The sequence below is a fragment of the Rhinoderma darwinii genome, chromosome 5 (genome assembly GCF_050947455.1).
Source record: "Rhinoderma darwinii isolate aRhiDar2 chromosome 5, aRhiDar2.hap1, whole genome shotgun sequence".
Taxonomy (NCBI): Eukaryota; Metazoa; Chordata; class Amphibia; order Anura; family Rhinodermatidae; genus Rhinoderma; species Rhinoderma darwinii.
Window position 1 is genome coordinate 249188727 of NC_134691.1, and position 23374 is coordinate 249212100.

Below are 23374 nucleotides of genomic sequence, written 5' to 3' on the forward strand. Positions count from 1 at the left end.
CACAACATGTTGCCAGAAAATACATTCTTCTTACAAAAGTAATTTTATTGTGTAAAAAGTTGTAAAACATAAAGTGCTATAAATTAGGTATCTGACTGACCCGCAGAGTAAAGTTAACATGCAGTTTATAGCGCATGGTGAACACTGTATAAAAAAAAAAACTATGCCCGAATTTCTGTTTTTTGGTCACCTTGCCTCTCAAAAAATAGGAAAAACAGTGATCAAAAAGTCGCAGGTACCCTAAAATGGTACCAATAATAACTACAGCTCGTCCTACAACAAAACGGCTCTCATACCACTACGTCTATGAAAAAATAAAATTAGTTAAGGCTCCAATAGGTCAAGAAATAAAAATAAGCGGTTGTGCAGATCAGAGGAGAACATTTCGTCTGTTTCTAGAGGCGATTTATCGGGGCCCTAAAATTGGGGAACAAGGAAGGGGAGGGCCCAAACTTTTCTGCTGGAAGCGAGGGTGCCCGTATTATACCAGGACAACACTTTCCCAGAAAAATTCCCCAAACTGCAAAGGTGCGGAGTGTGGACCAAAAGCGGGATAAGTAAAGACACCGTTTATCAGTTCGACACCGGCCTGTGCAGAAAAGATTGCTTCACAGCGTAACACACATCTATGGATTATTTTATTGTTTACCCCATTATTATACCACCTGACTATTCCCCTGATGTACTCTGCACAGCTTACATGTACCCCCACATTATAAACTGAAATACCAGTAAAATTCCCAACAAAACTACCAAGCAAAATCTACGCTTCAAAAACCAAACGGCGCTCTCACCCATCTGAGCCCTATAGTGTGCCGAAACAGCAATTTACTTTCACATATATGGCACCGCCATACCCCGGAGAAACCTTTTAACAATTTTTGGGGTGTCTCTCTCCAGTGGCATAGGCTGGGCATTACCTATTTGGCACTGAATTGGCATATCTGGGGAAAAATTGAAATTTTTACTTGGCACCATCCGCAGCGCAATCATTTATGGTAAAGTCCTGTAGGGTGAAAATGCTCACTACACCTCTTAATAAATGCCTTGAGGGGTGTAGATTCTAAAATGGGGTCACTTCTCAGGGGTTTCTTCTATTACTTCACATCAGAGCCTCTGCAATTGTGAACCAATACTTTATATGTCGCCAAATTAGGCCTCAATTTCATATGGTGCTCTTTCACTCCTGAGCCCTGTCGAATGTCCAGGCAAAATATTGGTGCCCCATGTAGGGTGATTCTAAATCCGGGAAATAATAGAGAGCTGTCTTTATGGTGGCACAAGCTGGGCGCCACATATTGGTATATCTATGGAAAAAAATCCCATTTTCGAGTGCACACCAATTTCTGCACAACACCTGCGGGGTTAACATGCTCGCTACACCCCTAGGTGAATACCTTGAGGGGTGTAGTATCCATAATGGGGTCACTTCTGGGGGATTTCCACTGTTTTGGTCCCACAGGGTCTTTGCAAATGCGACATTTCGACCAGAAACCAATCCAGCAAAATTCGTGCTCCAAAAGCCAAATGGCGCTCCTTCCCTTCTGAGCCGTGCCGTGTGCCCAAACAGCAGTTTGACCACATACGGGGTATTTCCGTACTCCAGAGAAGTTGCTTTACAAATGTTGTGGTTCTTTTTTTCCTTTATTTGTAGTTTCCTAAATGGAGTCACTTTTTTGCGTTTTCTCACTGTTTTGGTCCCTCAGGGGCTTTGCAAATGCGACATGGCCTCCGCAAACCATTCCTGCTAAATTTGAGCTCCAAAAGCCAAATGGCGCTCTCTCCATTCTGAGCCCTGCCGTGTGTCCAAACAGCCGTTTGTTTTACCACATATGGGGTACTATTTTACTCGGGAAAAATTCCTTTACAAATGTTGCGGTGCTTTTTCTCCTTTAGTCCTTGTGGAAATTAGAAAAAAAATTATCTGAACCTGCATTTTCTTTGAAAGAATGTAGATTTCCATTTTCACGGCATGCTTCCAATAATTTCTGCAATAAACCTGTAGGGTCAAAATGTTCACTTTAGCCCTAGATAATTTCCTTAAGAGCTGTAGTTTCCCCAAATGGGGTCACTTTTGGGGGATTTCCACTGTTTTGGCACCGCAAGAACTCTTCAAACCCGACATGGTGCCTAAAATATATTATAAAAAAGGAGGCCCAAAATCCACTAGGTGCTTGAGGCCCGTGCTTCTGTCCAGTAGCACACTAGGGCCACATGTGGGATATTTCCTAAAACTGCAGAACCTGGGCAATAAATATTGAGTTGCGTTTCTCTGGTAAAACTTTGTGTTACAAAAAAAATGGATTCAAAATGAATTTCTGCAACAACTAAAAATGAAATTAGTACATTTCACCTCCTACTTTGGTTTAATTTGTGTGAAACGTCTAAAGGGTTAAACTTTCTAAATGCTGTTTTGAATACTTTGAGGGGTGAAGTTTTTAAAATGGGGTCACTTCACAACTAAACTGGCCCCTGCAAAAATAGCCTTTTGAAATCTTGAAAATGTGAGACATTTCTGCTAAAGTTCTAAGCCTTGTAACGTCCTAGAAAAATAAAAGGATGTTCAAATAACTATGCCAACCTAAAGTAGACAAATGATGTAAATTAGCGACTATTTTGTGTGGTTATAACTGCCTTTCTTCCAAGCAGATACATTTAAATTTAGAAAAATGCACATTTTTGCAATTTTTTTTACAAAATTTTGGTGTTTTCCACAATTGAATACTGAATGTATCGCGCAAATTATGCCAGTAACAAAGTCGAATGTGTCACGAGAAAACAATCTCCGAATCGCTTGGATAGGTTAAAGCATTCCGAAGTTATTACGACATAAAGTGAAATATGTCTCATTTTGAAAAATGAGGCTCTGTCAGGAAGGTCAAAAGTGGCCAAAGAGGGAAGGGGTTAAGAGTGACAATATTAGATTTGTTTTATTTTGCATTTATATATATATATATATATATATATATATAACTATAACATTTTTGGGGATTTATTTTAATGTCGTTTAGCGATTTTTGTTTTTCTGTAGATAACTTTGCTAAGTTGATTTTAATTTTTACATTTTCTATTGAGATCTACGTACCGTCTGGAATGCTTCTGCTGAGCTCTCAGCCTTCATTGTTTTTAAATGCTTTTTGTTTTTGTCTTACTATATTCAGTAATTCCCTATTCATCCATATTGGTCTCCTTTTATTCCTAGACATTTTGTTACTAGTGGGTATAAACTTACTACATGATTCATGTAATATATCTTTAAAAGCTCCCCATTTAGCATCAGTATCCCTATTTACCATTACATGATCCCAGTCAACAAGTGTTTCCCTCAGTCAATTGAATCTTGCTTTCCTAAAATTCCAGGTTTTTGTTGCTCCCCTTCGTATTGTTTTAATGAAAATGATATTAAAACTTCCCATATTGTGGTCACTATTGCCCTAGTGCTCCCGGACCTCCACATCTGATATTGTATCTGATCTAGGGATGCACGATGCATCGAAACTTCGATACTGTTTCGATACTTTGCATCCCCAAACTAGAATCTCCAACTTGTCCATTTTACTTGCAAGACTTCTTGCATTCGCCAGCATATATTTAATTTTACAGACACCTTTCATATTCTTAGCTCCGTATTTATTCCTAGTCACCTCCCTACTCGGCTTTCTAACCCCAGCCCCCACTAAATCCCCATTATTCCCTTCTGTATCCCACTACCTGTGTACTAAATCTAACCCCACTTGTGTATCCCCACCCTCCCTCCAGATCGTTGTTTAACCCCTTAGTGACCAGCTTATTTTAAATCTTCATGACCAAGCTATTTTTTACAGTTCTCCATCGTCGTATTCCAAGAGCTATAACTTTTTTATTTTTGCGCCGACATAGGTGTATAACGTCTTGTTTTTTGCAGGACAACTTGTGGTTTTTAATAGCACCATTTTGGGGTACATATAATTTATTGATTAACTTTTATAAACTTTTTTTGGGGGGGGGAATAGAAGAAAAACTAATTTCGTCACTTTTTTTATGCGTTGTAAATCTACACCGTTTACCGTGTGGTATAAATAACACTAACTTTATTCAGCGGGGTGTTACGAATGCAAAGGTACCAAATCTGTATAGATAACACATTTTTTTTCAAAATTCGTTGTTTTGGGTCTCAGTTTTGAAGAGCCTTAACTTTTTTTTTATTTTTCCGCCAATGCAGTTGTATGAGGGCTTTTTTTTTTGCGGGACAACTTCTAGTTTTTATTGGTACCATTTTGGAGTAGATGCGAGTTTTTGATCACTGTTTATCAAATTTTTTTTTAAGGCAGGATTCACAGAAAACAAATTTTTCCATTGTTTTTTATTTTATTTTTTTATGGCGTTCACCATGCAGGTTAAATAATGTAATAGCTTTATAGTCGGGGTAGTTTCGTAAACGGCGATAACAAATATGGGTAACTTTTTTTTATACATTTTGTTTTTTTATAGTAAAGCATTTTGTAAGGGAGGAAAGTGGGTTATTCATTTTTTTTATTAAATTTTTTTTTTTTTTTACTAGGGTACTTTAATATGTGATCCGGCCATGCTTCTGGCATGACCTATCAGGCACTTACTAAAGGCAGACCTGGGGGCCTTTACTGCCATCGGAGACAGACACTCGGCGATCTTATCTCCAAAACAACTCCGATGCAGCGCTCGCTATTTAGCGCCACATCTGAGGGGTTAAACGGGTGAGATTGATACTGATATCGATCTCACCCGTTTGAGCAGGGATGCCCTCAGCTACCTCTTGTAGCTGAGAGCAGGGAGATTTAAAGGCTCCCTGCTCTGTTTATTCTGATACAGCGCCGTGGAAAGGAGTGTGCATCAGAATAAAACCCATTAGTGGCCGCCGTGAAAAGGTGTATTGGCGGTCACTAACTAGTTAAAAGCTCCTCCAGCCGTCTAACCATTCTTTCCCCCAGCACAACTCTCCCCATTTAGATGCAGCCTGTCCCTACCCTAGAGCCTGCAGCCAACAGAGGTAAGCCCAGTTCCCCATGAACCCAAACCTATCCTTCCTGCACCAATTTCTAAGCCAATTATTTACCTCCCTAATCTCCTGCTGTCTTTCTACTGACGCTCGTGGCACTGGTAGTATTTATGAAAACACTACCTTGGAGGTCCTGGGCTTCTCTCTGTTCCCTAAAATCATTTTTAAGGACCTTCCATCTCCCATTGACTTTGTCATTGGTACCTATGCCTAGCATTCGCCAGCCAGACCCAGCAATCTATCTATTCGATCCGCAATATGCTGATCCGCAATATGCACACGGCAGACAACACACTATTCGGCATTCACGGTCACGGCGACAGATGCCACTGTCTGTCCACCTAATAATAGAATCCCCTACCACCAGTATGTCTGACCTTTTGCTGCACTCCTACTTCCATCTTTCCTACAGCAGGCCTTGTCCTGGTTGGTAGGAGCAACGCCCTGCTGCAGTGATGCTGTCTCTGGACTTGCATCCCTAATAGCAGCCAAACAGGCATATTTACTAGGTTGTGCCAGTTTAGGACTAGCCTCCTTGACACTTTTTCCCCTACCCCTTCCTCCAAATGTTACCCAGCTACTAATCTCTGGATTCTGAGTTTGCCCGCCTCCACCCACGTCCATCTCACTGGCCCCAGCCAGTGTTTGCTCAGTGAGCTCTAAACTCCTCTCCAGATTTGCAATGCTCCTAAGGCCCCATGCACACGACCGTGTTCGGTCCGTGATATACGGTCCGCATGTTCCGGGCCGAACACAGTGCAGGGAGCCGGGCTCCTTGCATCATACTTATCTATGACGCTAGGTGTCACTGCCTGTCCACGTACACTACCGTTCAAAAGTTTGGGGTCACCCAGAAAATTTTGTGTGTTCCATGAAAACTCACACTTATATTTATCAAATGAGTTGCAAAATGACTAGAAAATATAGTCAAGACATTGACAAGGTTAGAAATAATGATTTTTATTTGAAATAATAATGTTCTCCTTCAAACTTTGCTTTCGTCAAAGAATGCTCCATTTGCAGCAATTACAGCATTGCAGACCTTTGCCATTCTAGCTGTTAATTTGCTGAGGTAATCGGGAGAAATTTCACCCCATGCTTCCAGAAGGCCCTCCCACAAGTTGGATTGGCTTGATGAGCACTTCTTGCGTACCATACGGTCAAGCTGCTCCCACAACAGCTCTATTGGGTTAAGATCTGGTGACTGCGCTGGCCACTCCATTACAGATAGAATACCAGCTGCCTGCTTCTTCCCTAAATAGTTCTTGCATAATTTGGAGGCGTGCTTTGGGTCATTGTCTTGTAGGATGAAATTGGCTCCAATCAAGCGCTGTCCACAGGGTATGGCGTTGCAAAATTGAGATATAGCCTTCCTTATTCAAAATCCCTTTTACCTTGTACAAATCTCCCACTTTAGCAGCACCAAAGCAACCCCAGACCATCACATTACCTCCACCATGCTTGACAGATGGCGTCAGGCACTCTTCCAGCATCTTTTCAGTTCTGCGTCTCACAAATGTTCTTCTGTGGGATCCAAACACCTCAAACTTCGATTCGTCTGTCCATAACGCTTTTTTCCAATCTTCCTCTGTCCAATGTCTGTGTGCTTTTGCCCATATTAATCTTTTCCTTTTATTAGCCAGTCTCAGATATGGCTTTTTCTTTGCCATTCTGCCCTGAAAGCCAGCATCCCTGAGTCGCCTTTTCCCTGTAGACGTTGACACTGGCGTTTTGCGGGTACTATTTAATGAAGCTGCCAGTTGAGGACCTGTGAGTTGTCTATTTCTCAAACTAGACACTAATGTACTTGTCTTGTTGCTCAGTTGTGCAGCTGGGCCTCCCACTTCTCTTTCTACTCTGGTTAGAGCCTGTTTGTGCTGTCCTCTGAAGGGAGTAGTACACACCGTTGTAGGAAATCTTCAGTTTCTTGGCAATTTCTCGCATGTAATAGCCTTCATTTCTAAGAGCAAGAATAGACTGTCGAGTTTCACATGAAAGCTCTCTCTTTCTAGCCATTTTTAGAGTTTAATCGAACCCACAAATGTAATCCTCCAGTTTCTCAACTAGCTCAAAGGAAGGTCAGTTTTATCGCTCCTCTAAACAGCAAAACTGTTTACAGCGGTGCTAACATAATTGCACAAGGGTTTTCAAGTGTTTTCTAATCATCCATTAGCCTTCTAACACAGTTAGCAAACACAATGTACCATTAGAACGTGTATCAGTGTATCTCTGATTAATTTAATGTTCTCTTCATTGAAGATATATATATATGTGTGTGTGTGTGTATGTGTGTGTGTGTGTATATGAATGTATGTGTGTATATGTATGTATGTGTGTATATGTATGTGTGTATGTGTATATATGTATATATGTGTGTGTATGTGTGTATATATATATATATATATATATATATATATATATATATATATATATATATATATATATATATATATATATATAGCAAATGATAATTTGCAGCACTCCAATGTGAAGAAAATGCTAGCTTGATAAAGATCCTATCGTAGGATTGAAACGTTGCTTTTGGATTGAATAAACCACCATTTTCTTCACATTGGAGTGCTGCAAATTTTCTTTTGCTATATCTGACATTCCGTCAAAGGATCGGGACGTCTTGCTGGGCTACTGTTCAATGGGTTCTTTGTGAGTGCTGCTGCCTTCTCTTATATATATATATATATATATATCTCTTTCTTTACATGAGTGAAGACTTCTGTTTTTTTTATGAAACTGCTTCATTTTTTTTATTTTTTTAACACATTCTAGTAGACTCCCTAGGGGACTTCAACCAGCTATCATAACAGAGACAGAGTGAAAGCAGACCTTGGGGGGCCTTCATTAGGCCCCTGGGCTACCATGACCACCATCGGCACCCAGTGATCGTGTCACGGGGGTGCCTAAGAACGCCTCTTTCTAATGCCTTTGATGTCTCAATTAAAGGGGTTAAGCGGCCAGGAACAGCACGATCGCTGTTCCTGCCTGTTAGGCCCCATGCACACGACCGTATTTTTTTCCTCCCGTAAATACGGGTTCTTTGTCACACGTTTTTAACCCGTAAAAAAAAAAGGGGGCTGGAAATGATGCAATCCCCTGATGTCGCCTAGCAACGCTCCTGTAATTACGGGAGCCCCATAGGCTTCTATTGGCCTGCCCATGCCGTAATTACGGCATGAAATAGGATATGTTCTATATTTTCAACGGCCTGGGCACCTTCCCGTAAACAAACGGGAAGGTACCCGTGGCCAATAGAAATCTATAGGCCCGTAATTACTATCCGTAATTACGGGCATTTTTACAGCCGTGTTCAAAGGGGGCCTTAGTCCCGGGTGACCGCTGTAATACACAGATGACACCTGCATTGTATGGAGCAGGCTCAGGGAGTGAGCCCGCTCCATACATTACCCCCCGCACCAGGATGTGCAATTACTTCCAGGTGCGCAAAGGGGTTGATTTATGGGGGTTTCTAATATATAGTCTTCTCCAAGCCTCTTCAGAACTGACTTGGTCCCTTAAAAATTCTGTTTTGGTAATTTGTTCTGAAAATGTGATTTTTTTTTTTTGCTAAACAGCATAAATTTTTTTAAATGCCTATTTATTTTTAGTACATAAGCCTAACATGAAATAGTCATGTGGTAAATGTTAATTATTAACTATTTTGTGTGGTATTACGATCTGTTTTACAAGCAGAAATAAACAAATTAAGTTCACATTCTTAACATTCGATAAAATTTTGGTGTTTTTCACACATAGACTGTATGGACCAAAATTTTCCACTAACATAAAGTACAATGTGTCACTAAAAAACAATCTCCTTTATTATTTGGATAAGTTAAAGCAATCCAAAGTTATTGTCACATAAAGTGACATGTCCGATTTGAAAAATCGGGCTTTCTCAGAAAGGTAAAATTTGGCTGCTGTTTTAAGGGATAAACTCACTATTTGCTGTCCTGTAATTATTATTTATTTTCTTCTCTTACAGCCTTCCACTTTGGCAAGATTGCCATGAGTTATGGAGTAAGAAACGCAGAAGGCAGAAACAAATGGGGATGGTCGATGATGCAACAGCACCAAAAATACCAAGGAAAGAATTATCTGTGGGCCTGGACGATAGCAGAAATAGCACACCCCAGGGCGTACAGGCATCGTCTCAAAAAACTCAGGGATTTCCTGGTGTTGGACTAGGTAAGAAGTATTAACTTTCTGTAAATAGGACACCTTTTGGGACCTTTTTTTAAAAAAAATATTTTTTTTTTTTTTTTAAATTTCATTTTTAAACTAGTTTTGTAACGGACTTTAAAAAAATATAAAAATAAATGCTCTACATAGAAACTGCAGAAAGTCATTCTGAACCACTGATTGCTCATCTGACAGCGGAACCTGTGGGCTCCAGGGCAATTTTCGAAGCTCAGTTCTGACCAAGTCAATATGGATCCACTTAGACTTGGTCAACTCAACTAATCCTTAAATGCATTACAATTAAAAAAAAAAAAAAAAGACCCGAAAGGTGTCCATAGCCTTAAAGACCTTGACATTTTTTTCTAGACCATTACAACAAAAGCAGAGAAGTTAGAGACTAATACTTTTACTTTCTTTACACTCATTCCACCGCCGTTTTTGCAAGGCGGTTATCTCAAGATATTTTTTTATTCGTTTTTATATATATATATATATATATATATATATATATATATATATTATAGTGAAGGAAATAAGTATTTGATCCCTTGCTGATTTTGTAAGTTTGCCCACTGTCAAAGTCCTGAACAGTCTAGAATTTTTAGGCTAGGTTAATTTTACCAGTGAGAGATAGATTATATTAAAAAAAAAACAGAAAAATCACAGTCAAAATTATATATATTTATTTGCATTGTGCACAGAGAAATAAGTATTTGATCCCCTACCAACCATTAAGAGTTCAGCCTCCTCCAGACCAGTTACACGCTCCAAATCAACTTGGTGCCTGCATTAAAGACAGCTGTCTTAAATGGTCACCTGTATAAAAGACTCCTGTCCACAGACTCAATTAATCAGTCTGACTCTAACCTCTACAACATGGGCAAGACCAAAGAGCTTTCTAAGGATGTCAGGGACAAGATCATAGACCTGCACAAGGCTGAAATGGGCTACAAAACCATAAGTAGGATGCTGGGTGAGAAGGAGACAACTGTTGGTGCAATAGTAAGAAAATGGAAGACATACAAAATGACTGTCAATCGACATCGATCTGGGGCTCCATGCAAAATCTCACCTCGTGGGGTATCCTTGATCCTGAGGAAGGTGGGAGCTCAGCCGAAAACTACACAGGGGGGAACTTGTTAATGATCTCAAGGCAGCTGAGACCACAGTCACCAAGAAAACCATTGGTAATACATTACGCCGTAATGGATTAAAATCCTGCAGTGCCCGCAAGGTCCCCCTGCTCAAGAAGGCACATGTACAGGCCCGTCTGAAGTTTGCAAATGAACATCTGGATGATTCTGAGAGTGATTGGGAGAAGGTGCTGTGGTCAGATGAGACTAAAATTGAGCTCTTTGGCATTAACTCAACTCGCCGTGTTTGGAGGAAGAGAAATGCTGCCTATGACCCAAAGAACACCGTCCCCACTGTCAAGCATATAGGTGGAAACATTATGTTTTGGGGGTGTTTCTCTGCTAAGGGCACAGGACTACTTCACCGCATCAATGGGAGAATGGATGGAGCCATGTACCGTCAAATCCTGAGTGACAACCTCCTTCCCTCCACCAGGACATTAAAAATGGCTCGTGGCTGGGTCTTCCAGCACGACAATGACCCGAAACACAGCCAAGGCAACAAAGGAGTGGCTCAAAAAGAAGCACATTCAGGTCATGGAGTGGCCTAGCCAGTCTCCAGACCTTACACCCATCGAAAACTTATGGAGGGAGCTGAAGATTCGAGTTGCCAAGCGACAGCCTCGAAATCTTAATGATTTATAGATGATCTGCAAAGAGGAGTGGGCCAAAATTCCATCTAACATGTGTGCAAACCTCATCATCAACTACAAAAAACATCTAACTGCTGTGCTTGCCAACAAGGGTTTTGCCACCAAGTATTAAGTCTTGTTTTTTGCAAAGGGATCAAATACTTATTTCTCTGTGCACAATGTAAATAAATATATATCATTTTGACACTGATCTTTCTGTTTTTGTTTTTTTTTTTAAATATAATCTATCTCTCACTGGTAAAATTAACCTAGCCTAAAAATTCTAGACTGTTCATGACTTTGAATGTGGGCAAACTTACAAAATCAGCAAGGGATCAAATACTTATTTCCTTCACTGTGTGTGTATATATGTATATATGTGTATATATGTATATATGTGTGTATATATGTATGTATATATATATATATATATATATATATATATATATATATACACGCTTTTCTGTGTCCAAGTTGTGGTCCCGGAGAGCTGCTGTTGAGAACTTTTACCACACAGCATTTTACAAAGAGTTTCTCGTGTGAGCTTGGTTATAACTGCTGCCACTTGGAAGCCGACACTAGGTGAAAAGCTGTTATATCCTCCTATCTCCTCCTACCAGGTTACTCCAAAACTAAGAATACTGAGCTTACCAGTTTTAGCTTACTGTCTGTAGTTGGCAGATATACCTGCTCGACAGGTCCAATTACTGTCTTTTCCTTCTTAGGTTTTGAATACAGGGTTGACCTGATCACACTGTTAACCCACTATGAGGAGAGAGTGAGAGAACCTTGCAGAGGCTATATTAAGAATATCTGTAGTGAGTACCCCCAGGGGAAATAATAAAACAAAGATCCCATGAAGGGGGGTACCATAATTACCTTCAGATACTCATCTGTTCTTGAAGTAACCCTTCCTATTCAGCTCTAGGAATCCAGTAGGTTCTCACCCGGTGCACGTGGATAGTGGATATTGTATAGATAAAAAAAACTGAAGTAGAAAAAAAAACAGGAAACCATCAGTTAAACTTTTTCTAAAAAGAAGAAAGGTGAAAAATGTAAGCTGTAAGGTTTTTCTTGATAGCCACTTATATCATGTACTCCGCTATTATAATGTTGATTGCTGCTTGTACAGTGCTTGTTCTACTGTTGCGCTACCTTTTTCATGTACATCTGCATTCCTTTTCATCATTGTGACCTAGATATCAAAAGGATGATCCGAATGGATATTTTCCCTTTTTTAGTAATCCGGTCTGGAATTGGTACGGGCTTTTTTTTTTTTTATAATAGTGGATAATTGTTGTGGGACAATCCATCTATCCTTGGTTGAACTTGATGAACATGGGTTTTTTTTCAACTCTACTATGTAATAATTATCTATTCTCTCATTTTTGATTGTGCCAGTGAATAATCTAGTATTTTGTTTCTCTTGGAATTATTTCTCTCATTGTGACTATTTTGTTTATGCATTATAGCACATTATCTGTGCGCTTTTTGTGCGATCTGATGCTTCTCCGGAGCAGTGGCTACTGTCTGTCCCGTCCGTCCCCCCATTACTCAAAGAACTCCATGTATTTAACCTCTTAAGGACACAGCCAATTCTGGCCTTGAGGACCAAAACATTTTTTTATATTTCCCCCATTTGCATCCCGGTGCTCATAAGTTTTTCATTTTTTGTCTGACGTAGCTGTATGAGGCTTTGTTTTTTGTGGGTCGAGTTGTACCATTTTTTGGCACATTTGCAACATAGTTTAATTTATATAAATTTTTATTTTGGCAAAAATGTAGAAAAAAAGATCTGCTGCAGTTTTCTTTTTCTTTTGGTTTTTACACCATCAAAAATAACATTATACGTTTATTGTACAGGTTGTTACGGACGTGACGATACCACATATGCGTGCATTATTTCATGTTTTGGGACTTATATTTAGGAAAGTTTATTGTTAAAAAAACATTTAATCACAGAGGGATTTTTTTTATTTTTGAACAGTAATGTACTGGCGTATATCTATATGCCCGTACATTAGCCTGTGTACAGATTGTACACAGGCAGTTGTTAAGACATACCTCAGTATGGTCAGACAGCCCTGGGGTCCTTCAATGGACCCTGGGCTATCTGCCCATACCAGGTATAGCCATTGCTCGTGTAACAGGGATTTCCTGTGACGCGATCAAAGGGGAGACCCCCTTCTCACTTTTAGCTTTGAATGCCGCAATCGGCTTTGATCGCGGCATTCAAGGGGTTAACTCTGGAGAGAAGAGGTTTCTATTCTCTCCACCGATAGAGCGGGGCTGCGGCTGTGTATTACAGCCGTTGCCCTGCTCATCATGGCGCGCGGACACTGGCTGTCACATAGGACGGGAATACTCGTCCTGATGCGCCAAGTACCCGCCGCTCAGGACGAGTGTTCTCGTCCTTTGTCTGCAACCAGTTAATATGATTGTTTTGTAACCTTGTTGTTGTTATAAATGCTTGAATGATACATAAAGATTCTGCATAAAAAGTAAGCGATGTCTGTGAACTTCAATTGTGTATTAGTGACCCTCTTGACTTGTAGAAAGAACATTGTTTTTTTTTTATATTAAAAGTGGGGCAATTTTTTCTAGAAAAGAAAAGGTATATAGTGCAGTTTTCAGAGTGATCTCCTTTCACAAACAGCAGGGAAAAAACAAACTAAATCCATTTAGAAGTTATCTAAATGTGATTTTTCGTTTGGTTCCTATTAGTAAAAATGAAATTTGATTATAAACAGAAAAAACTGCTGCTTTTTTCGTTGGATTAACATTCAAGAATAGGTATTTGTATGTTCATCTAATTGAAAAATGTCATAATCATTAGAATACTGCGTTTGTTGCAGAGATCGACCTGTTATTAGGAGGAGTTTTGTGGGGATTCTCAGTCTTGATTAGGTTATTCTTGATGGTCTCATTGAGACCAACTGGGCTGAGACTGTGGTATTGTTTATTAAAACTGAAAATCTAATCACATTAGCTAGGATTTGTTCAAGGGGTGGGGTTTTTACATCAAAGCGTCCCCCATGTTGTTGCACGTGCCTAGAGCTATGTTTCAAAAAATGGTTTAGTGTTGGATCTGTGCTCATTAATCCTAACCCTTAACCCCTTAATTTTTTCAAATCGGACGTGTCCGTGCTGGAATGCTTTTATGTATCCAAGCAATTCTGAGATTGTTTTCTCGTGACACAATGTACTTTGTTGGTGGTAAAATCTGGTCAATATATTCAGTGTTTATTTGTGTAAAAACACCAAAATTCAGAGAAAACTTGCAAAAAATTAGCATTTTTCTAAATTTAAGTGTATTTGCTTGTAAGACCTAGTAATACTACACAAAATAGTCACTAGTTAACAGTTCCCATATGTCTACATTATGTTGGCATAGTTTTTTAAAAGTCCTTTTATTTTTCTAGGACGTTACAAGGTTTCTAACTTTAGCAGCAATTTCTCACATTTTCTAGAAAAATTCAAAAGGCTATTTTTTCAGAGACCAGTTCAGTTCTGGCCTTATATATTCGAAAGTCCCCATAAATCACCCCATTTTAAAAACGAGACCCCTCAAAGTATTCAAAACTGTTTCAGAAAGTTTCTTAACCCTTTGTGCGTTTCACAGGAATTAAAGCAAAGTAGAAGTGAAATTTACAATTTTCATTTATTTTATTTTTTTTCCAAAATTCATTGGTACTAAATTGTTTTCTTTAACACCATTTTACCAGAGAAACGCAACTCAATATTTATTGCCCAGATTCTGCAGTTTTTAGAAATATCCCACGTGTGGCCCTAGTGTCCTAATGGATTGAAACGCAGGTCTTAAAAAATGGGAGGCCCCAAAATCCTCCAGGTGCTCCTTTGCTTCTAAGAATATATTTTAGGCACCAGGTCAGGTTTGAAGAGGTCCTTTGGTGCCAAAACAGTGGAAACCCCCCAAAAGTGACCCCATTTTGGAAACTACAACCCTCAAATGTATCTAGTGGTATAGTTAGCATTTTGACTGCACGTTTTTTTGCTAAACTTTGGAATTAGTCTGTAAAAATTAAAATCTTTTTTCTGAAAAAACATAGACATTTTAAATTTTTACAAGGAATAAATGCGAAAAAGCACCCTAACAGTTGTACAGCATCTTCTCCCGATTACGGCAATGCCCCATATGTGGTAATAAACTGCTGTTTGGACCCACGGCAGGGCTCACAAGGGAAGGAGCACCCTTTGGATTTTGGAGAGCAGGTTTTGCTGAAATAGTTTTCAGTGCCATGTTTTTGCAACGCCCTGGAGAAGCCAAAACAGTGGCAACTACACCCCTTAAGGAATATTTGTAGGGGTATAGTTAGCATTTTGACCCCACACTGTTTTTGCAGAATTTATTGGAATTATGCAGTGAAATTGAAAATCGTCACTTTTTTTTCTAATAAAATGTCGTTTTAGCTCATATTTTTTTCATTTTCACAATTGATAAAGGAGAAAAAGCACCCCAACGTTTGTAAAGCAAACTCTTCTGAGCACACCAATGCCCCAACTGCTGTTTGGACACACGGCAAGGCTTAGAATGGAAGGAGCGCAATTTGACTTTAGTAGCATCATTTTTGCTGGAATGGTTTGTGGCACCATGTCATATTTGCAAAGCCCCTGAGGGGCCAAAACAAGTACAAACCCCGCAAAAGTGACCCCCATTTGGGAAAATACACCACTCCATGGATTTTATCCAGCGGTATAGTGAGCATTTTGACCCCACTGTTTTTTTGCTGAATTTTTTGGAATTCAACAATGAAAATAGACATTCTTTCCACTAAAATGTTGAATTTTTTTTATTTTCACAATGAATAAAGGAGAAAAAGCAACAATTGTAAAGCAATTTCTCCCGAGTATGTCAATAGCCCATATGTGGTCATAAATTGCTGTTTGAACACACCGCAGGGCTCGGAATGGCAGGAGCGCTACTTGGCATGCAGATTTTGCTTGATTGGTTTTTGGGCGCCATGTCACACTTGCAGATCCGCTGAGGTACCAGTACAGTAGAAACCCCTGAGTAGTGACTCCATTTTGGAAACTATACTTCTCAGGGCATTCATCTAGGGGTGTAGTGAGCATTTTGATCCCACAGATGTTTCATAGATTGTATTAGAATTAGGCAAAATTAAGAACTTTTTTCCAAAAATGTTGTTTTGCTCCCAGGGCACATGGCAGAGCTCAAAATGGAAGGAGTGTGATTTGGCTTTTAGAGCGCAGATTTTTCTGGACTGGTGTACAGGCGACATGTCTCATTTGCACAGCTCCCTTAGGTACCAGAGTAGAGTGTAAAACCCTGAGAAGTGACCCTGTTTTGTAAACTACACCCCTCTAAGGCATTTATCATTTGCCTGGACATATGACACGGCTTAGGGGTGAAAGAGCAAATGCGCATGTGAGGCCTATTTTGGTGATTTTCGCAGCAATGGCCCACAATGGCAGGGCTCTGGGGTCAAATAATAGAATAAACCCCCATGTAGTGACCCCCATTCTGGAAACTGCACCCCTCAAGGAATTTTTTAAGGGGTGTAGTGGGCATTTTGACCCCAAAGGTTTGTTTTTTATTAGAAATGCTCAGTGGATGGTGCAAGGTGAAAATTGCAATTTTCCACAGGTATATGGAATTTTAGTGCACAATATGTTGTGCCCAGTTCGTGCCACTGAAGACAAATACCTCAAACTGTTAAGCGGGTTCTCCCGGGTATGGCGATGCCATATATATATATGGACGTAAACTGCTGTTTGGGCACGCTGTAGGGTTCAGAATGGAGGGAGCGCCATTTTGGCTTTTGGAGCGCAGATTTTGCTTAGTGGCAGTTCTATTTGGGGTTTTGCTGGTATTTCGGTTTGATGTGGGGGCATATGTAATCTGTGAAAGGTACATCAGGGCATAATAAAAAGGTATAATAATGGGGTAAATAAATAATAATGTCGCACTGATAAATAGAAAATCTTATCTGCTTTTGGAACACTAGTCATATTCTGAGAGGCAGAACTTATTTGTTGCGGGACAATCTAGTTTTCATTGGTACCATTTTGGGGTACATGCTATTTTTAGATCACTTTGTATTTCATTTTTTGGCTAGCAAGGTGACCAAAAACCAGCAATTCTGATAGTGTTTTATACTTCTTCTTTTTTTACGGTGTTCCCCGTGCGCTATAAATTAAAATTTTACTTAATTCTGCGGATGGATACGATTACGGCGATATTATATGTATATATGTTTTTTTTATGCTTTGTAGCTGTCTGCACAATAAATTCACTTTTTTGTTTCAAATGTATTTTGACATTCTTGTCATAACTTTTTTATTTTTCACTCAAAGCTGTGGGAGGGCTTTTTTTTTTTTTTTTTTTTTTTTTTTTTTTTTTTTTCTTATTGAAAGTTTTTATTGAGTTTCAATACACAAAGTTACAAGACATAGTGGAGGGAAGGCCTCCACACATTAATAGGAAGAACAACAAACAAGTTTGAGGACCAACGCAACAAAAACAAAAATCAAAAATGCGCATCACAACTCAATACAAAGGACATTGTTCAGTATATGTCAGCAGCATGAATGAGCCAAGAAGCAAAACATCAGAACATACATTGAGGCCACTGAATTCAAGCGGAGAAGGAGAGGCACATTACCGTAGACAGGGGAAGAGAAAGAATAGAAAAAGGCCCCAAGAGAGGGAGGGAGGGGAGAGGGCATGGGGATCCTGGACTCCTGTTCCGGGGTATTATGAGTGAACCAGCAGCAAATGAGCACTACAGTACACTTCACAGGGGCATAGGCCAACTCGGGTTACAGCCGTGAGGTATGAAGAGGAAGAAAGGAACACTATCCATGGAGACCATGTAGACGTATATTTTACCACAGCTGCCGGGGAATGAGCCACCAGGTGTTCCATTCGCTGTATCAAGGCAACCTCCCGAAACCACTCATCTAATGTTGGGGATATTGCCGTTTTCCAACTACGCGGGATCACTGACTTTGCCGCCTGAAGGAGATGTCTAGTTAGTGACCTTTTATAAACGTGTATTGGCATTGGGAACATAAATAAAAGAGCTGCTTCCTGCGAATTGGGAACAGAGACTCCAGTATTAATTTAAGCACTGCATCCCAAAAACTCCTCAACGAGGGGCAACTCCACCACACATGGGACATGGAACTTCCCACAGCACCACAACGCCAACAATTGTCAGGCACAGACGGATACCATTTATAAAGAGCAGCCGGGACCCGGTACCATCTAGAGATAATTTTGTAACTCGTTTCCTGGGCCCTACTGGCTATAGAGGCTTTTTGAGAGAGGGAGAAACACCGCTTCCATTGTGCCTCTGTAAATGTAGTCTGTAATTCTCTCTCCCAGGCCCCACAGAAGGAGGGGAGTTGGTGGGATCGCTGTGAAAGGAGTAGTTTATATAATGTGGAGATGGCATGAGTAGGGGCCTGGGTGGAGACACATAGGCGTTCAAAGTCGGTTAACAACCGGTGGAGATGTGCGCGTCGATTAACGGCTCCATAAAAATGCTTTAGCTGGGCGTATTCATACATACGGCGGGTAGAGGGCACATCGTCGGGGCAGATGGAGGTTAAAGGGAGAAGAGAGGAAGCAGAGAGGACCTGGGCAAAATACATGGGGTCGGTGGATGACCTACCTAGGAAGGAGCGACAAGCCTTACCAGCCGGAAAGGCTGGATTATCCGTAATAGGAGTTAAAGGACCCAGGGGGTCTACCAGCGTATTTCCAGGCCCTAAGGACCGCAATGCCAAGAGGGTATGGTGAACAACAAAGGAGGCTTGGGTCGGTCTATTCCCAGGCAGGGTCCACGGCAGGGTAGATGGGGTACTGGGACATAGTTGTTGAGCCAAACGGACCCACAGTTTGGATTCGCGATTGTGAAAAAAATCTAAAACCCTCGCATGAGTTGACGCTAGATAATAGAGCCTACAGTCTGGCAGACCAACCCCACCCGCCACCCTGGAACGCGTCAGACGAGCTCGGCTCAACCGCGGACGACCAGTCGGCCAAATGAAGGAGCCAAAACACTGCTGAAGCCGCAACCAATAAGAAGATGGGATAGAGATGGGGATCGTCTGTAGGAGATAAAGTAATCGGGGGAGGAGAGACATTTTAATAATATTAATACGGCCAAACCAGGAAAATTCAGTCTTATGCCAGGAATTAAGATCATTACGAAACTTGGCCAGCAGGGGGATGAAATTATTTGTAAACCGTTGTGTGAGGTCTCTACTTATACGGGCACCTAAATATGTAATGCCTCTGGAGGGCCACGAGAAAGGGAAATTACTTTGGAGTAGCGACACCAACGGGACCGGGAGAGAAACATTCAACGCTTCAGATTTAGAGAGGTTGATCTTGAAATTAGACCGTGTTCCAAAACGGGACAACTCTGACATCAATGAATGGAGGGAGACATGAGGTTCTGTGAGACAAACCAATAAGTCATCAGCAAACGCAGAGCACTTATATTCCATCCCTCCAATGGTAATACCTTTAACATCCGTGGTGTTCCGGATAGAGGCCATGAGATGCTCCATGACCAGGACATACAACAGGGGGCAGCCCTGTCTTGTGCCATTATGAATCGTGAAAGGTGCCGAGAAGGATCCATTTATTTTTATTTGGGCCGAAGGCGTGCGATACAGTGCCATAATTTTTGCCAGGAGAGAGGGTCCTATGCATACATGTTGAAGGGTTTGGCGAAGGGCAGGCCATGATATTCTGTCAAACGCCTTTTCGGCATCTAGGGATAGGATCATGAGCGGGATGTGGTTAGTCTGGGCGTGATGGATGATATCAAAAGTTTTGACGGTGTTGCCCCGGGCCTCCTGACCAGGCACAAACCCCACCTGGTCCGGATGAACTAGACTAGGCAGGTATCTATTCAATCTATTGGCGAGCAATTTGGTGTATATTTTTAGGTCTACATTGAGTAAGGAGATGGGACGATAACTTGCGCAGAGTTGAGGGTCTTTACCCGGTTTAGGAATAACCGTGACATGGGCCAAAGTGGAGCTAGGAGGAAACATGAGCTCCGGGGAAATAGAATTAAAAGCTGGCAGTAGAAGCGGTATCAAATGCTCAGCTAACATTTTGTAGAACTTGGCAGTATAGCCGTCCTGGCCAGGACTCTTCCCCAGAGGAAGATCGGTTATAACCGCAAGGAGCTCCAGGGAGGTGTAGTCCATATCAAGTTCCTCGGCCATTTCCCCAGATAACGGTGTGAAGGGAGAGGGGAAAGAATGCCGGTCCGGCTGATGGGAGGGGGCGGGGAGGTCAAGGTTGTAGAGGTCAGAGAAAAAGCTATGGCAACAATCCGCTATCTCTGGGGTCGTGTGAACTACCTGGCCAGAAGGAGATTTAGTGTTTGGTATGTGTGACTGAGCAATCCTAGCCTTTAAAGCTCTGGCCAACATGCGTCCGCTCTTGTTGCCAAACTCCTAGAACTTACTACGACAGACTTGAAGAGCACGCTGCTGGGCCGAGTCCAGCAGCCGCCTGGCATCCTGTCGGGCAACCTGTAATTCCCGTAAAATCGGAAGAGAGAGCGCACGCTTGTGAGCCAGTTCCAGGGAGCTAATTTTCTGATGCGCAGTTTTAAGGGAGTGAGCCCTTTCTCTTTTAAGGCGCGCCCCGTGTTTTATAAGTACCCCCCTGAGAACACATTTAAGGGCTTCCCAATGAACCAAGGGGGACGTGTCATCCTGGTCGTGATCAAGTGTAAAATACTCCACCGTTTGAAGCAAGTCAGTATGGCACACCCCATCCAGGAGGAGGAACTCGTTAAGTTTCCAAGTCCAAGGGCCCTTAGTGAGGAAGGGGAGATGCAAGGTGCAATACACCGGGGCATGGTCAGACCACAGGATACTGCCAATGGACGTGGCGGTGACCCAGGGGAGAGCATGCTGCTGAAGAAAAATGTAGTCCAAGCGACTGTACGTGCCATGCGGATGGGAATAAAAACTATAATCCTTATCCGCGGGATGTTGAATGCGCCATGCATCACAGAATTGAAGCTGCAAGAGAGCACGTCTCACCCGCCTGATAGCACCATATGCCCCACACGAGTGACCAGTAGTGTTATCCACTATCGGATCCAAAGTAAGGTTGAAGTCTCCGCACCGCACCACAGTCCCCCGGACCACCGGAAGGGCAGTATCTATAAGTTTAAGGATGAAAGGCACCTGACCCTGGTTGGGAACATAAGCATTAATTACCGTGAACACCCTCCCACCAATATTGAGCACTAAGATATATCTAGCGTTGGGGTCCACGATCGAATTGACAACCTGATGAGGGAGGGACTTGTGGAGAGCTATGGCCACTCTACACGATCTGGAAAGGGGATTATTGAGGTGCCAAGTAGTGTAAAATGTATGCTTAATGGTAGGGGTATGTCCTTCCTTAAAGTGTGTTTCCTGGAAGCATGCAATGTGTACCTTACGCTTGTGTAGATGGTGCAGGATTTGCGCCCGCTTTTCAGGAACATTCAGCCCCTTCACATTGAAGGAGGCAATATTCAGGTCAGCCATGGATGTAGACTAAACGGCTTGATGTGTACCGGAAAACCCCCGGAGGGCAGGAGTCCAGAGTTGCCAGGAGGAAAGGAGGGGGAGGAGACAAGCTAGGAGTAAAAAACAGAGCATTAGAAACAAAACACATACAAATATTCAACAAAAAAGGCAGTAAGAGAACAACTGCCGCACAAGCTAAACGCACTAATGCGAAAGACCAAAAATTTGGTCCAATACCTACAGGGGGAAGGTGACAACGCATGAGTTATCCGCACTCCCCAGCGCACCATGATAGAAGTATGAACAGCTTAACATCTAAGACTCAATGCAAAGATAGTAAGGCATCTGAGGGAAATACTCAATACAATAGGCAGTCGTGATATCACACCGCAAAAAAGGATACGTCCTCATGACAGGAGAAGGCAATCCAGATCATCACGCCGAACGGGTGGTCTCCATAGGCGGAGTAGGGTCACGTTCCTGCCGGCGACCAGACCTTCTGCGGGGTCTGCAAGGGGGGTGACCTCCCCCCGCCGCATGTAGAGGGAGCTGGGGCGTCCCAACCGCGATCCCCCGCCAGCAGAGGATAACAACGAGGGCCACTCCGGTAGCGAAACCCGAGGGAGGTTCAAGTCCCGCAAGAATCCAGGCAAGTCGGCCGGGCCTCGTACAGTGTGAGTACGACCATCTTGTCGGACCATCGGTGCAAAGGGGAAGCCCCACCTGTAGAGGATGTCACGGCTCCGGAGTACCTCCAAGAGGGGTTTGAGAGCAGCTCTTTGCGCCAGCGTATGCCGTGACAGATCCGGCAAAATACGTAATTGCGTGCCTTGGTGAAGAATGATAGGCTGACGTCGTATTTTTTTGTAGGATAGAGTCCTTGATGCCGTAAAAGTGGATTCGGCAAATAACGTCCCTCAGACACGGATCATCAACACTCACCGGGCGGAGCGCTCTATGTGCCCGGTCAATCTCTATATGGGTGTTCGGCGGACGGCCCAATAAATTGTTGAAGATGGTAGACGGGGTTGACAACAGGTCAGATGAAGGAATAGATTCTGGCAACCCCCGAACACGTAGGTTGTTCCTCCGGTTCCGGTTTTCAATGTCATCCAGATGTTGCTGTAAAGTGAACAGTTGGGCCGAGTGCTGCTGGATTGTTGTTTGGATATTTGCAATAGTAGCATTATCAGCAACCCGGTCCTGAGTGAGGGTGTCCACTCTCGCAGTAAGTGAGGAAAGTTCAGCACGGAACTGGGTAAACTCTTGCTTACATTCATCCACAATCTGCCTAGCAAAGGAAGTCATATCTGCGCTAGTGGGCATCATTTGAACAAGCTGGCGGATGTCTGAGAGGGTTACCTATTTTCACACACGAACCCAGACGACGGATCTGGAGGATGTGATCTCAAGCCTGCCGGTGTATGGGCATTTTCCAGGCCAGGAGAAGGAGGTGGGTGGCATGGAGGACCCCGGCCGCCCGTCTGCAGTGCAGGCAGAATCCCGGGATGCGGGATAGACCCCATATGCAGGGACTGGGTGGTAGGCGATGATACGTTGGGGAGACCGCTCCATGAGGAGCCAGAGGACCAAGAGGGGGAGGCCTCTACCAGCACAGGACCCCTGGGAGGGAGGGGGAGATCTGGGTGTATCAGCCCCGCGGCCTGAGCAGTGGATCGGGCGGTGTGTGGCTCAGGGCCCTGGTACTGACTGTGCCTCCCAGGGGGGTCCTCCATCTGGTTAGTCACAGTCAGGTTGCCCACGGGGTCTATCACTCCAGGGGGCTTCAGCACCTTCAGTAGCCGCCCACATTGCGTGTCAGGAGGCAGAGGGCCTGCAGGCCATGGAGACATCGCTGCAGG

At 42.4% G+C, this 23374-nt stretch overlaps 1 protein-coding gene across 1 annotated transcript in view; it reads left to right on the forward strand.

The window, feature by feature from the left end:
• The window catches only part of CDK13 (cyclin dependent kinase 13), a 172570-nt gene that overhangs the window by 143893 nt on the left and 5303 nt on the right, over window positions 1-23374 (forward strand). Inside the window, exon 12 of the mRNA XM_075827037.1 lies at window positions 9012-9214. Within this exon, the coding sequence (XP_075683152.1) occupies window positions 9012-9214 (203 nt within the window). The remainder of the gene's footprint in view (window positions 1-9011; window positions 9215-23374) is intronic.